Here is a 17,238-nt window from a genome sequence, read left to right as displayed (position 1 = left end):
TTTAAATAAAAATAATATATTTATTATTGCCTATAGATAACAATTGGTTTTTTAAAATATATGTATAGTATAACAACTAAAAGTTACACTAACGTCACTAATTAATAATATAATATAGAATATTTTTAAATGTAGCCAGAAATTGCCTATCCAAAGCGCCTGTTAAACATATAAAATGTCAGTACAAACAACTAAGATAGAAAAGAACTGTTCCAACTTCCAGGTGCTTAGACCTTTTGTCAGGTTAGTTATTAATACTACAAAATTGCCTATTTTATTCTAAAAAGCAACAGACTAAACTGTTTCTGAGTTTTGTGTTCCCGAATACCTGATTTTTATAAAATATTTCAAACTTTATTTTAGGAGATATTAGTAAAGATTTTGGTATTCTTAAATTATTAATTTAGTACCTATACTGTATTTTTAAATTTATAGGGAATGTGAACTCTTGATTCATGTTCTCAAAGTTAATAGAATGTATTCATTCATTATAGTTTATTATTCATACATAATTTTTAAAACGAAGCATTTTTGGTTTTGATCTCTTCATGTTTTTCTTAAAAATTATGTTTTCAAAACATTATTGCAGATAGGTATGTAAAATAAAGTTTAGTCCGTCTAATTGTTAACTCAAACTATGAGTAATAAGAAATAACTTACAGTAGAGTTTTTTTTTCAAAAACATTCTTTAAGCTTTGACAATTTTTAATTTATAATTTAAAAAAAGAAACAAACTGATTAAATTTTATACACAAATTTGATCTATAATTTATTTTTAAAGAAGTATAATAAAAATATTACATTTTCCTAGTTAAATTGTTACGTCTTATAAAGTTATAAATACAATTTTGAAACCCACAATGAAGAAGAAGACACAATAGGAACAAGCTATCACATTAAATATTTTTACATATTTTATACTTCAATCCCTTTTCAGTTGATACAAAATAAATTTATATATAAACTAATGTAATAAAAATAATAATAAATAAATAAGTATACTTTATATGACATATATATTATAAATAATAAGCTTTCCCAAATAATTTAAATATATATATACAATTCATCCAAATAGGATATATAATATTACAATTAACTTAGTTTGATTAACTCCTATAGTTCATTGTTTAAACTTACATCCTTTTTTTTTTTTTTAATAAGTGCCATATTTTATATGAAATTCATAATTTTAAACTAAAATTTTCATAGTTTTTGTTATTGTTTTTTTTTTTTTGTAATAATTATGTCTAATATTATTATAGGAATACAAAAATAGTTTATCATACAAGTTGTAATACTAATAAAGTTATTAATAAACGCAATGTTATGAGATTATAATTTAATTATATTAGAATCATAATTATCCTATGTAGATAACCATGATTAAAACTAAATAAATTATATGATTTAATAATAATTTATTTATTTATTATTATTATTATTTAATAATAAACAAACTAAAAATTTCCTATTTAAAACAAATCAAATAAAGTTATGGATGATGATCATAGACATAATATACTAATTTATAACACAGTTAACATTTCAAGTCCTAAAATTGCATTATTCTAAAATAAAAAATTATAAAAATTTATCACAGATTGTTTTTTTTTAACATCAGTAAATTAAAATGTTTTGATTATCTGTAAAAACATAATAATAAATACTTAACACAAGTTTTCATTAACAATAATAGACAACTAAATAAAAAAAACTTGAAAATACCAACAAATAAGAAAAAATAAAAGTAGTACTGATTTTTAGCTACTTAAAAATAAACAAGTGATTAGGTACATTTTGATATTTTTCTTTCATCAAAGCACATTCACTTCTAATAGTTGCAACTTACAACTTTTAGTTTTTTTCTTAGAACTATCAGTCTTTTCTACTAGAACATAATGTACACCTAAAACATTAAATTACATTTAAAACGTATAATTTATTTATAAAAATTACAAAATATAAATAATTAGTTCAAAATACCTTTGTAGCTCAGTAAAACTGGTAGGAAAACTAAACTATGCAAGGCAGCAATAATAACAATACCCATGTACATTCTATAGTAAAAAATTTTAAACACTGGTGTGTTAGCAAAACCAAGTACAGCAAGACCAGCAAATTTTGTTAAAGTAATTCCGGAGAACACCTATTAATAAATAATATGTATCTATAATCTAAATAGATTATATTAATTCACATAATATACATCTAACATATTCAGCATTTTTATATTCAATACAACACATTTTACTCATTAAATATACATAAAAATAGTTCATAAACATATATGTATAGTACCTATATATAATGTATATTATACATAAAGTAGGTAGGTAGGTAGATTAGAGATATAGGTATATAATTTATAATTTATGTATTTACCGAACTTCCGACTTCTACACAAGAATGAGTGGCACGTTGAATTGGACAAGAAATAACTGATTTTGCATTATGAAAAATTATATGTCCACAAAATTCAACCATTATTCCTATTGACTAAAAATAAAGATATGATTTTAAAATATATTAAATTAGATTAGGTATGTTTAAGCTGCTATACAACTTACCATTACAATGTTTACCAATGATATCGCATTAAGAGAAATATCTAAATAGTACATAAACGCTAACAAGTCTACTGTAATCATTGTATTAATTATTAGAAGAATAAAAGCTGAAGATTTTTTTAAATTAGTAAACGTCCACATTACAAATGTTACCATTACTAATGACAAAACTAAATGTTGAACACACACCTGCCATATAGTTAAGTATTGTTCATAGAACACATAAAAAACACTGTAAATATAATAATAAATTAATAGGTATTATAATAAAAAATGTTGATAATAAGCCAATACTAACCTATATGGGAACACAGTAGTGGTTGTGTTTGGATTTTTGCTTCTGATTGTTTTAGTCATATTATTTGCTATTGATCTAGCAGAACGCATTGCTTCATAATAATCTTTGGATGTTTTTAATACAGTGTGAAAAGTCATAAAATAATTAGGTCCAGTTGAATTATTTTTCAAAGAAATAGCCTAACATATTTGTTAAATAAATGCATTAATACGATTAATGAATACAAAAAATGAACTAATAATTAGATATTGTCATTATATAAATAAATAATTATATAATTACATCACTATAAGCAGCATGCCCAGCTTTTGAACACGTTCGATCTGGACTATCTTGGAGGAAATATGGTAAAAACTTTGAAAAATTTTGAACATTTGGTCGACCCCAATCATTTTTAATGATATTACAGCTTCTACAGTTAAATATATCATCACTATTGTGCGGACAAAAACTATCATTCTCAGTAACTTTACAGCAACTCGAAAGATCAGCCCAATCGAAATAATCGTCAATCCACGAGGTTGAAGGCCTGTTTATATAAGTTCTATATAAAAATTAATAAAATTTAAATTAGACAATATCCAATTAAATAATTGCATTAATAATTTACAAATTTGCCGTCTTTGAAGCTCTGTAGATTTGATTAGTGATTGAATACGGGTCACAATAAGTACCACCACAGAGAAGATTTTGGTCATTGACATCAGTCAAATTCAACCCGTCGGTGACCACAAAATAAACAGGAGGTCCAGTTGAAAAGTAACGTTTCATAAACTATTACAAACAATAAATATTTAATTAAATTATTAGTTCATAGTAATTAACGTTAGCAGGTACTTTACTTTGAAATATTTAAGCACATACGAATCATGGGTCATAGTTAGTTCAATATCCAGACCCACGTCAATTTTCGGAATAACCACAATACTCATACAAAGCCAAGCACTAAATAATAATACAATCAATGGTCTAACACATTTGTTCATTAAAGTTGGAACGTACAATTTTTGAAACGTAGTATACACTAAACTTTGTTTTTTAATTTCTTGCTTAACTGTTTTCTAAATTCACGAAATAATAAACACGTATTAGTAGGTACAAGAACTTAGAAAAATATTCGATTATCAATCAGTAATAAAGGCTTATATATTATTAAAATGAAGTAGGTACTTACTCGTTTAGCATCCAATGCTAATAATCCTACAAAACAAGACATCTGTAACAAAAAATTGAACACTAAAGCCATTGCGGCATATAATGCAAAAGACCTAACAACAGGCATATCTGACAAACTGCCGATAAAGAAACATGTAATTTCTGCGAGAGTAGTGATGAAAATCGACGGTCCAATTTTGCTTAAAACACGACCGATGTAATCAGGAATCAGTTCGTCTTCTTTCACATCCATTTGTTGATATGTTCGAATGATTAAGAAAATATTGTCAACTCCAACAGCAAGAACAATAAAAGGTATGACCTGATTAAATGAACACAATAAGATATTTTTTAATACGAGAATTAATAAAAACGTAAATAACCAAATAATATAATTATATATGTAGTATATTACCTCTAGTACGATCAATGACAGCGGTACACCGATTAGACCGTAAAAACCGACCGAACAAACGACAGATGATATAACGATTACTATTCCAAAAAAACTTAATATGATTTTACTCCAACCAAGAGTAAAAACTATATACAAGAACATGACTAAATAACTTATGGCTATTGTAGACACATCTGAATGAGATTCTCTGTCCAACTCATCTTCTACCGAACGTTCTGAATAATAAGCTACATCCATGTAAGATGGTTTCGAAACTCTAGTCCAGTTCTTCATAAAATCCAAAAATCTATTAAATACGCACGTTTTACACACAATTTTTGGAAATTTTACAATAACATAATACAGATCACTATACTTGTTTTCCCATTCAAGTGCATCTTTCAGCAACGGTTTGCTGTTGTGATTGTTCAGTACAAATGTTAATAAAAGCGATGTCGCTTTTTCATAAGGAGATATTTTGGTTATCGGTTCACTAGAATTGGAAAAACCTCCCAGAGCAACAGATGGATCAACTGGACCTCCGTAAGGTGCTAAACAAAGGGGATTATACGGATTCCTGTAAAAATAATGATAATTACGATTATTTTTTAATCAATGAATAATATATTTAATAAATAATTTAACTATTAATGATGTATGAAATTTTTAATTAAAAATACACTATACTCGTAATAATATATATAGATTGTTATGTTTTACAATAAGCGTACGAGTATGTGCCAATAATTATTATTACAGTTTGACTAGGGAAAAAAATATAAAGTCACTCAGCGGTGACACTTTTTAAAAATTATGTTTGATCATCAGAAATATCTAATTGCTCCGGCAACAGGCTAAACGTCTGGGCGGAATAATTATCAGTGTTGTTTTTTTTTTATGAGTATATGGATGGCGCTATCTAAGAGATGACGTTTATATGCGAATATGAGTGTAAAATATAAAGCATTATTTGAAACGTAAGAAGTTACACCTTTTATTAAGCGGGTTGTTACTGATTAGAAAGATAAGATTTTTTTGTAAATTTGCAGATTTTGATGCTCCCATATATAAAAAATCCTCCACTTAAAAAAAAACCTAAAGAATTTAAACATTAAAAATATTTTTTTAGGGGTTTTTATAAATACCAGAAAAGCCTCATTAGAGTCCGGGTATGGACCTAAGCATAGCTTTCCCCGTTCAAATATCAAACATTAATTGTGTCTATACGTAAGATCATTTAAAAATATGAAGAATTAATTTGTTTTTAAAACTGATCTTTAAATTTTGTATTCAAAATAATGTAGAGGTATTTGCGTCTTTGGCGAACTTATAGACGCTTTACTTTAATATCATGATCCCAAATTAGTCAAAAACATACATAAATAGCGGGAATCGAATGAAATTGGAAGTATGGAGTTATATCTTATATAGAAGAACTATTTAAAAAAAAATTCTTTAAGAAGGGATAAAATAAATATTATATGAGATGAGTTTGGTGTTTATTTTTATACATACATAACTTCAAATACTATCAAATAGATAAAAAATGTAAATATCATGAATTAAATATTTTTTTTTTATAGATGTATTACGTAGATAATAAAGCATATTAACGAAAAAATTATTAATAATTAAAATACCTAAATATTCCACTTACTGAAAACACATTTTTAATGTATCAAGGTATTTGTCAGAGTTAGGAGGTCGGTTGAGTTTGTAATGTTTGTTTCCAAAATAGCCCCAAACACTTTGAACAACACAATCCGAAACATTTGGTGAACCTTTGAATTTAGATACAAGTGGTGCGAAACACACTTTTTCTAGCCCGTTATGTGGGCTGCCTAACTATTGATGAAAAATATAATATTATGTATTAAATGTGTATATACAATATCATGATATAATATTAACGTCAATACGTCATTCTAATAACTTACGGCTTCAATTTGCTGTTGTAATTTTAGAACTTCCAGCAAGAATGTACGGTTGAACACTGGTCCAAATGTATACGAACCTTCAGAGGTATTATAGAGCACCTAAAATATTAAATACATTCGTTTGTTTAATATTGATAAGTTGATTTTTGAAATAAATTTACATCTCGAATTCCGTTTGGTACGATAATGACTTGTGTGGTTCGGAAAAATGGCTTAAAATTTGTATTGAAATATTCACGCTCTTGTCGACATTGACTATTCGGAGATGACCATAAATCTACTGGATCGATTGTGATCTTTATGTAGTGAATACCATGACTTAATGTGGTTATCAGACACACTGACATCATAAGAGAAATATGTGATCTATTCGCGAAGTCTATAATTATAATAAGTAATTTACAAATAATCAAATTTAAAAAATTAAAAAATAACTCTAAATACAACTTATATTATTTTACTTAAGTGAATAAATTGTAACTATAAATACGCTGTTATTTATTTTTACTTACATTTTCCAATTTTATAAAAAACTGTTTCCAATATATTTTTATGTTTTGCTTTAGTATGTTCTGCAACTATATATTTATGTTTATCGTTTTTTTTCTTCTTTCCGTTCATTAGTACATCTGAAACGTTTGAAAATGAACATAAAATTATATTAATAATAATTCTTTCTTATTATTTTATATGTTTTTTTGAGAATATAGCTAATAGGTGGTCATAAAATTACCTTTAAAACACACGAATCCAGTAAATATTGACATTATGAAACAAAATAAAATTGCCGATGACATAGTTATAATTTCAATACCTGCTACATTGACTAATTTCTGAGTTTCTTGAATTTTATCCGGCAATGGACAACTTTCTTCACAGTCCATACAGCTACAAGCAGTAGTTTTATTCTGAAAGTTAAAATGTTTAATAGCATGTTATTATGTATAAATGTATAATAATTATACATTACTCACATCGACCGGTTGATTACACGGTATTACTGGGCCTACAAATTGTTGAGGATTATCAGTTTTTACAACTGGTATGTAATTTATGATGAAACCTAGATATGGATTTTTTCCCAAGAATCGAAACCACCTTAAAAAATATAAATATATAATGTACACCACTAAGCAGCAGGAATTTATAAACTCAATATTATCGTAGCATTCAATAAACATTGAATAGCTATGATGCTTGTATTATAATAAGCTGGTTTATCCAAAATTTGTACCACTATATTCACACTTACTTATGTGCAGAACAGCCTATTGCTCCTGAACATATAACATCCATTGCTAATTCACCAGTAGCCGGGTTTGACACGGATTTACACGAATCGTAAACGCCTTGCATGTACGAATCGGAAATGTAAAAATCCAACTCTCGTATCGAAGTACCTAGATACAATATTTATATAATACGTGGTTATGAAACATAAATGGCGCAGTTGTTGTTCATAACAATAATCAACGACGAATTTCGCAATCTTTGAGATTCAATGAAAATTGTATTCAACATCTATACGATCAACTCATGAGTTCATGTAAAATTTTGTGGTAAGAAAATTGTTATCATCTTAAAACTGCACTTACCTGTTTTCGTCAATTTGGTTACGTTCATAAATTGGCTCTGAATTGGCGAACAAACCAATTCACAAATAAATCTTCCAAACGTTCTCATACACGACGGACATCTATGTAAGAAGTTTGCAGCCTGTACAATACTTGAGCTCAATGTTAAAAGCTGATCGACCCCACAACATGTATTAAGAGTTTGTCCGTCTATTAAAACATTTAAAACAATACAAAATATAAATTATAACTAGTAATATAATATGTTATGTAAATAATCAAAAAAAAAAAAAAATTATAGCCACACCACTGGTGAAAAATAAATATATATAACATATATGCCACTATATTTAAATCAAGAACGAAGACAAAAATAATACATTACAAAACGTTAATCGAAAGTGCAGGGAGATTTATAAACAGAGAAATTAAGGCGATATGAACTGGTGGTTATGTTTGTTAATTTTTTGAATGAGAACATATATTTTTAATTTCATATTCTAAAGTATTTATATTTTTTAGAGTATTTCGATACATAAATATCGAAATTCGAACTAGAGTAATTTATTAGTTATTACTTTATTAGTATTCAAAGTTTAGATGATCGGAGTAGTAGGTTAGACTTTAGTCTAACATTTTCCGGGTATTCCTATACCATTCCACTCAGACTACCTGCCGACTACCTAAACTTTATAAACGAATCGTCCAAAATTTTGATTTTATTTATTGTAATACTTCAAACAATTTTTTTTTAAATTATTAAATAATAATTTAATTTTTTTTTTATTCGCCCTTAAAATATGGAATTAAAAATGTACGTTGTCGTCAAAAAAGTAAAAGAAACTTAAAAAAATAATATAACAAATACAAATATTTTTTTTAAAAAAAGATTTTTATTTTGACTGGAAATTATATCAATTTTTTTTTTCAAAAACGTTCATAGATTTTGAAATAATGAGTGGTACGTGTTTAAAGAATCGTCCTGTATACGATATCCTTTTAAAATATTTTTATAAATAAAAATAAAAGTATATTTTTTATAATATTTTATAACACAGAATTTATAAGTGTATGTCTCTTCAATTTTCGGATCATCTCCCAACAAATGAGTCCATGGAGACCATATAACATATTAATATATATCAATGTTAAATCACATTTTTATTAATTATAGACAAATACAAAAAAACTGATTTTTAAAAATAATTAGAAATAATTTCAAATTATGTAAATCAATTTTAAAATAGGGAAAATATAGGTACAATCTAAAATGGCATTTGTTCCAAGATTATAATATTTTACTGCGTAATATTAACTATCCAAGTATATGGATAAATCATTAAAGCCGATAAAGTACGAGTATATATTTTATATTATGATCGTAAAAATAAGTAGGTATAGGTACTCAAATTAAATCAGTGTTAATATTTGTTATAAATCAATAATCATTAAACATATTTAGATATCGTCCATAACATCTTAAGATTCTTATAATAATCCTAGTTACTATTTATCAAATATCAAAACATTAATGATTTAATACATACTTCAGTTAAAAATTTTAAAATACAAATATAACGAAACAATAACTAATTAGATTATCCTTTTAATAAAGAACCAATTCAAAATAGTTAATAATGTTTTCCAATAATAACATTTTACTTTAATGTTGTTAAGAAGTATTTTCGTTAGTCGTTCTATTTTTTTTTTAAGTTAAATATTATACGATTTAAACGATGCATAAATTCAAAATAAATTAAAACATAACATTGACATTGGGTATGTAATTATGTATTTTAATCAAAAAATACAAGTGCTTGAGCATATTATGCATTACCTATGAATAACTATTATGTAGACTTGCGACTTGAGTCTATAATCCTTGTGGACATGTATCTCGATGTTGATAAACAAACACGTGTCCCATAAAGTCTATAGATGGCACAGTCAGTACTGGCCAGTGTTTGCATACAGACAAAACCTATGATGTTAATTAATTGTAGAGTGTCAATTTCTATGACGCCTACTTTAGTTGGATATTTATGTACATATATACTAATTAACAAGGATTTAATCAGTTATAATCAAAATAATTTTATAAACATTTTTCAACATCAATTATAATAATATATTACCATTTAAATAGGTTATTTTAGTTAAAATTTATTCATTTATCATTATAAGATAGTTTTCAATGGAAAATTTTGAAAAGACAATAATACAATACTTTAATATGCATATTAATATATAATAAATGTTTATAAGTATAACTATATATTTACAAACTCGACATTTTTAATAAATTATATTTCCAAGAATAAATACGAGATATTTAATTTTATTTGTCTGAAATTGCAATAACTATTTCTGCTTTATCCAGTAAATATTATCGAGTTAACAATTTTAAGTATTTTAAGGATTTTTAATTTCATGATTAAAGTAAAAGTAAATTAATAGGTATACTTATGATTTTAATATACTGAATTGTCAGTACTATGTGATTCTAATAAATGTTTTAGAATTTGTCACAATTTTTTTCTTTTGTATATTTTGAAAGATCATAAACTAGTAGACTACAATGAAAATTATTTTGTTATTGGTACGCATAATATATATTATATAGTAATAATACAATTTGAATTATTTTAAAATATTAAAATATGTTAAATACTTAAATGTTAGCCTTGAATTATAGATAGGATTTATATTGCAGTATTTATGTCATATAAACAACAAGTGAGTATATAAAAATTAAATTCGATAGGTAGGTATAACCTATCTACTTAATATACATTTTATATATAATACATATTTTATACATACATATTTAAATACTTACAATGACATATGTACTAAATAAATATAAGGTTTATGATATAATCTATACGATTTTAAACTATATAGGTATACAAGACAATTTTATTGTAATAAGATTTAATTATTTCATTCTAAACTGACCATATATAAATTACCTATAGTTAGGGACAAGCGTGTTCTTTAAACTATAATTTTAAATTTAATTCAAAATCTAAAGTGCTTACAAATATTTTCTTATAAAGCTTATTCTCGAGTGAACTAAAAATAATAATAATTAATTATTGATTTTTATTAAATACAACCAATAAAATTTGAAAAAAAATTTAATAATACAAAGTGTTTAACACCTTTAAATTCAAATGATTTTTAATAGTCCTCGTAATTTTATTAAATTAATTTATCGGTTTATAAATTTTACTATTCATATCTTGAACATATTAAATAATATTATATATAGTTTAATGTTGTATGTAAAAATGTAAAATAAAACCCTAATGGCCTAACTCAATTAATACTTACACTTATATATTTTATAATAAAGTAAAATAAAATATACATGTTTTTATTGAAGGCCACTTATATATATAAATGATATTTTACTTATACTTTGGACTACCCGTTTAATAATATCCATAAAATAAAAATACTTTTTTTTTCTTAAGGGTACGAGATGAATTTTAAACAAGTTTGAGGTATTTAATGATAATTGGATTTGCCGAGGACAAAGGGTATATTTTTCAACCAACGTTGTTCCACCTAGGTATACTCCGTAATACAACAATATTTTATTTAATTTATTTGTAGTGTACAGCAGTAATTTCAAACTTATTTATATTTATTTGTACAAGCATAAAACCGAAGCAAAAAATTGTTAAATTAAGCCTTTTAAAGCATTAATTTACCTTAAACTTTCAATTTATTATGAAATAACTCAATTAGGTACCTCTGTATAGTTATTCATTATTATAAAAGAGTAACTGGTTTAATAAAAAAGTGTTTAAAACTAACCTGAATATTTAATAGGTCATTACTCATTACTCATTAAGTAATATTGTATTACTTAACTGCATAAATTCATTAATTTCATTGAAGTATATAGATACCCACATTAAAAATAACTAATATTTGAGTATAATTTATTTAATGATATTTTTATTTTGTTTAAATATAAAATATAGCTAATTAAAAAATCTTCAAACAAATCAATACTTATGTATTATATAGTATATACAGGTAATTAATTAGATAAAAATATTTTTAAGTGAGTATTCATTTTTTTTTTTGATTGTGCATAAACTATAAAGATAGAATCTAATAAATTAATCATACATAAGATACATACAATACAAATAAAAATTGTCTCATTGTTTATACTTTTATTTTATACATATGAACTTAAGTTATTTGTTACAAGGTTTTTTTATTATTCGCATATTCTTAATCGTTTTTATTTTTTTTACTGTAAGAAAAATTTTTTTCGTAGGTATTATTTTATTTTGTCAGTAAATACAACAACCACATTACCTATATATAAATGGTTTACCTAGAAAAATATTATTATCTATGACGTCTATATATATAACTATCATTTTTTAAGTAGGTATTTACAATTTTACACATTAAAAATGACAATATTATTTAAATAATACATTATGGCATAAATGTTATTCAAATTTTGGTAAATAAATTCAAATAATAAATTAAATATTTAAAAAAATAAAAATAATTAGAAAACATCCACTTACCTTTTGAATTATCTTGTATGAAATCAGGGCACCACGTTTTAAGAACATCTATAGAATTGGGGTCGGTCATCGGTTTTGGGGGTCCATTATAACGGCAATTAAGTACACGGAATGCGTCTATTTTTTCGCATTCACCGTACCATATGCAAGTATCATTAGCCTGATATATATAAAAAAATATTTAAAAACAGTCCAAATAAAAATATAAAATACATATGCACCCTAACTAATGTGCGTAATATACCACAGTGAAGAATATAATTACGGTGTGTAGTGAAATTTAAATTATCTGTATCTTTAAAAATGTGAGTAATTACAACCAAAATCATATTTTTATTTGTTTTATATATTTTCATAAAAATGTTTTAACCATGAATAATCTATACAATGCATTACAAAAATTAATTGCACACGCTTAAAACATAAATAAATTTAAAAAAATAGATTATAATAATATTACAAAGCATATATAATTTATGAAAATTATACTTTGAACATATAACAGTATGATCGGATAGTAAATGATTATCACAATACCGTTTTAATTTTCAAATTACCAATAAACATTTTAATATGTAAATTGCTTCTTTAGAATTGTGTAGTTGAGGTAATTGACTATTATATTATAAATATAGTATAATATATAAATATTTATTTTGGTTAATTATTAATTATTATTACTAAAATTGTTTACATATTTCTAAATTTTTAACTTTGTTTCATACATTTAATTTTGAATATTAATAACTAGGTAGTTAGCACTGTATATGTCTAAATAATATACATTTAATTCATTTAATTCGGTGTACTAAAAATGTTAAGTTTAAAATTAAAAAAAGTTTACATGCAAACATATTTAATTACCAAATAAGCTACTAAATTACATAATAATATGATGAGTTTTCTTTGTAGGTTCAAACATAATACGTAAGCACATGAATACATGATTTAGGGAAAGAAACTATAGCTCATATATTTTCCACGGCATTTATATTCTATTATATGGTATTTAGTTTTGTAAATAATAATAATATTCAAATATCATTACACAAATATCCATTTTAAAATATATATCTTATAATTATAGTGGATACCTATAATATCTATATTATATATAGTTGTAGAAACAATACGCCTATACAGCAATACCCATACCTTAAAACCTATAATAATGGTCATTGTTAAGACAAAACTCATTTTGTTTAATATGCTTTCAATAATTTTAAAATTCTATAACACCGTTAAAGTTAATGTTATATTAACAATTACAAAAATATCTAGTTTCGCCTTGCAGTATTAAAAAAAGTACATGCAATTAAAATATGCAATTGATTTAATTTATTTTAATTTAGATAAAACAAAATACAAATTATAAATAATGATCACAAAATTATTTAAATGATACGTAGGTATTTAAAACGCTCTTAGATTCGCACGTTCATATTATTATGAATTCAGAATTATTATAGTTTTGTTAAACTATACGGTGTGATCTTTTTAATATAAAAAAATAATTATTATTTTATAAAACACTTATGTTTTAAAAATATTTTTTTATATAATTTTAATTCCTTGCAAAGTTACAAAATAACGTAATAAGAAAAAATTATTTTTCTATTATTATCTATTTTTATCGTTATCATTTTGTAAGCTTTTTGATAACTTTTGGTAACAAAATATATTTTTAATTTTATATCTGAAACAGAATATTAATTAGAATATTTCAATTTATAAAAATCCAATTTTGTATAATTTTATATTTTGCCTATTAACATTTTAAATACTTATAACTTATAAGCATATGAAATTCGATTTTTTTTACAATATATAAGTATTTTAAAACCTATTCTATTTTAGAATAAGCAATTAAAAATGCATGTTTTCGTTTAAAAAAGTAAAAAATGTATACTTAAAATTATGTAAAATAAATAAGATGAGTGTTTTATGTTAAATAGATCACCCAGTATACTTATACAAGATTATTACGTTAATATACTATATAATAAATATTTTTGTAAAAAAAATATATAAAATAAACATTCAATTATGGGTTTTATCAAAAACGTAAAAAAAAACACATACATTTCATATATTAAAACCATTTTGCAGAGTTAACAAGTAACAACACTGATTTCTTAAGCATAATAATTATTTGTTTACAAAAAGTAATCTATATAGAATGTATACTGTATTGTTGACATTTCGCTATTCTCAGAATATTCTATTTTTTGATTAAGGTATCAAAAATTCAAGTTATTCAAGAACCAAAGATCTTATTCAAAATACTAATAAACAATTTTTCTATAAAACCGAGTTAATATACCAATGTTTTTTTTTATTAGAATATATTTTAAGATACTAGATAGGTATAATAGGTACTTTACAATAATATAACATGCAACATGTAATGGGTAGGTACATCTAAATAACTAATATGATACGAATGATGGATTAAATTTGTGATTGGTGTATTAAAACTAGCATTTTTAAGATTTCAAGATTACTTTAGGCTTTATTATTTTAATAATCACATATAAATATTTTCAAATTAAAACAATTTATATTTTTTAAACTCCTAATTGTCTACAAAAATTATATTAATTAACAATGTTAACATTAAGTGGGTAAGAATTTTTAAAGATCGCATATAAATGTGGTAATTTTAAATTTGATATCAAAATATAACTGCCGATTTATTAAATGAGGAATGCATGACATATGTACTTATTACATTGTTACTGTATACATATTTGTGTTTTTTAAATTTAAACCCAATAATAAAATAAAATATACATTATAATATAGATTTATATTATGTACAATATATTATACTTATACATATGGGTATAGAGATATTAAATTTGATGATAGGATAGGTGATAGGTAGGTACTGACTTGCATAACCATTTTGTTATAAAATTAAAATTAAATTTTTGTACAAATGTAGAAAAATAAATAGAAAAATCTTAAAAAATTATGAATTTAATTGTTTTAAATTTGTATGGAAATATAAATCAATTAATTTACGATTACATGAATACCTAACCATATTTTAGTGAATTCAATAATAAACTAAGGTAACAATTTTTAAATTTTTGTAGTCGAATAAACGGTGAATATTACCTTTTAAAATTTATCCATAAACGTTTATATGATTATATACGTATAATAGCAAGTGCATATGAATAAAGAACTATAACACGTGAATAGTTAAACAAATATGGAATTCAAAACAATACCTAAATGTCCTAAACTGTGTAGGAATAGCAGGTACCTAAAAAAAATATTATACTAAATATACGAGTAGTAGTTAAGAACATTTTAAAAGGAGAAAAAGAATAGCTAACAGGCTTTTGCCTTTCCTCTATAGGGCCTAGGTCAGAACACCCAGAACGTAAGGATTTAAAATCAATAAGCACGAGACGATTGTTATTATGAATAAGCTGAGAGCGAATCGATTGACTTTAAACCCTTGTGGTTTCATCGATAATTAAAAATATTATGCTCAACAGCTATACGATCACAAATTCTTGAGATAAACAATCTATAATATCTATAGAATTAGAGTATATGCTGTACAGCATCATCCTAACTACGATACCACCTATGTATGTAATTACCTTGTATTATCGCGTTTTGTTTGCATTAATTGTGTGTGTAGGTATTTATTATAATACGTACATGGCTATTGGCAGTAAAATAGTAAAACTAATTCCTAATTAAATTATTATTTATTAAGTATGCAGAGCGGGTCAAACAAGCCATAGATTGAGAATCGGTGCAGTAGACAGGTAGAGGTGTACCTGCAGCTAATCTAGCATGGCACGAGGGAGGCGCGATCAGAAACACGTCGAAAGATAGTGTACGCGCATATCTAATATATTATGAAAACGATGTATAACATACCTACGCACAGTCGACGATTTTCCGAATAAATAAGTTCAAGTTAATATTTAAAAGAAATAAATCGTTAACCAGTGCGTAAAAGGTAAACTACAGATGCGTGTCGAGATACTCACCCGTGTTGACGGGATGATGGACAAGAGCGCGAGCAGGACGGCGATGGTCGTGATTATTATTGGCGACATTATCGCGCAGACGGGTTTACGAGCAACACGACTTGCGTCCGGTACAGCGTCTACCGGCACAATGAACACGGGACTGCGGTCTGCGACTATCAACCGGTCCCACGACTGGTCGAGAGATGTTCACGAATGTTTTCGGGCGGCGGCGGCTAGTCGGGCGGTGCGCGATTTACCAAACGTCAAGTAGGTACCGCCATCTCGGGGCAACGACGACAGGTGTACGCCGAGATAATAATATTTCGACTGAAGCGATCGGAAACGTACTACCTGCACGGCCACGTCGTATTATACCTATACATAATGTTATGCTACATATACACCACAGAGTATACACATTACACACTATACACGCACGCAGCAACAACAATAGTAAATAATAATAATAAAATGACTGTTCTCCCGCCGTGTGTGGCGAGACCGACCCGACGACGTAAGATGCGTTTTTAGTGTTTTGATGTTTTACAATGATCACCATTGTAATAAAACTCTTACCATCATGTACTTACCCACCTATCACCTAAAATATCAAGGTATTGCCGAGTCTATTTGCAATCTGTACGGCTGCACAAATCAAAATATATAAAACAAGCCTCTTGCTGATCGCGCAGTGAGTTGATTCCCAAGATCTGATCGAAGCTGATCGATAATGCGTACATTACA

The 17,238-nt window shown here is 25.4% G+C and overlaps 1 protein-coding gene across 1 annotated transcript; it reads right to left on the bottom strand.

Moving 5' to 3' along the window:
* Nucleotides 1-1,706: 1,706 nt before the first annotated feature.
* On the bottom strand, nucleotides 1,707-16,581 carry LOC113558521 (NPC intracellular cholesterol transporter 1). The gene is made up of 21 exons (XM_026964006.1): nucleotides 16,513-16,581; nucleotides 12,494-12,653; nucleotides 7,953-8,141; nucleotides 7,610-7,757; nucleotides 7,332-7,455; nucleotides 7,091-7,265; nucleotides 6,870-6,986; nucleotides 6,519-6,736; nucleotides 6,358-6,456; nucleotides 6,078-6,265; nucleotides 4,797-4,997; nucleotides 4,439-4,727; nucleotides 4,043-4,345; nucleotides 3,711-3,929; nucleotides 3,479-3,642; nucleotides 3,151-3,412; nucleotides 2,869-3,047; nucleotides 2,571-2,802; nucleotides 2,386-2,499; nucleotides 1,987-2,149; nucleotides 1,707-1,909 (listed from the first exon to the last, which is right to left on the bottom strand). Exons 1-21 carry the CDS (start codon nucleotides 16,579-16,581, stop codon nucleotides 1,818-1,820), a joined length of 3,705 nt encoding a protein of 1,234 aa, XP_026819807.1. The 3' UTR covers nucleotides 1,707-1,817.
* Between the last annotated feature and the right edge of the window lie 657 nt (nucleotides 16,582-17,238).

The sequence above is a fragment of the Rhopalosiphum maidis genome, chromosome 1, assembly GCF_003676215.2.
Source record: "Rhopalosiphum maidis isolate BTI-1 chromosome 1, ASM367621v3, whole genome shotgun sequence".
Taxonomy (NCBI): domain Eukaryota; kingdom Metazoa; phylum Arthropoda; class Insecta; order Hemiptera; family Aphididae; genus Rhopalosiphum; species Rhopalosiphum maidis.
Note: the sequence above shows the minus strand (reverse complement) of the source record. Positions and strands in the feature narration are given on the sequence as shown.

Excerpts from the sequence above, each read along its gene's own strand:
- LOC113558521 (XM_026964006.1), bottom strand. The coding sequence starts at position 16,581 with ATGTCGCCAATAATAATCACGACCATCGCCGTCCTGCTCGCGCTCTTG. Across the intron at positions 7,758-7,952 it reads AACCAAATTGACGAAAACAG|GTACTTCGATACGAGAGTTG; the intron begins GTAAGTGCAGTT and ends TATTGTATCTAG. Across the intron at positions 4,728-4,796 it reads GCACTTGAATGGGAAAACAA|ATTTTTGGATTTTATGAAGA; the intron begins GTATAGTGATCT and ends CGTATTTAATAG.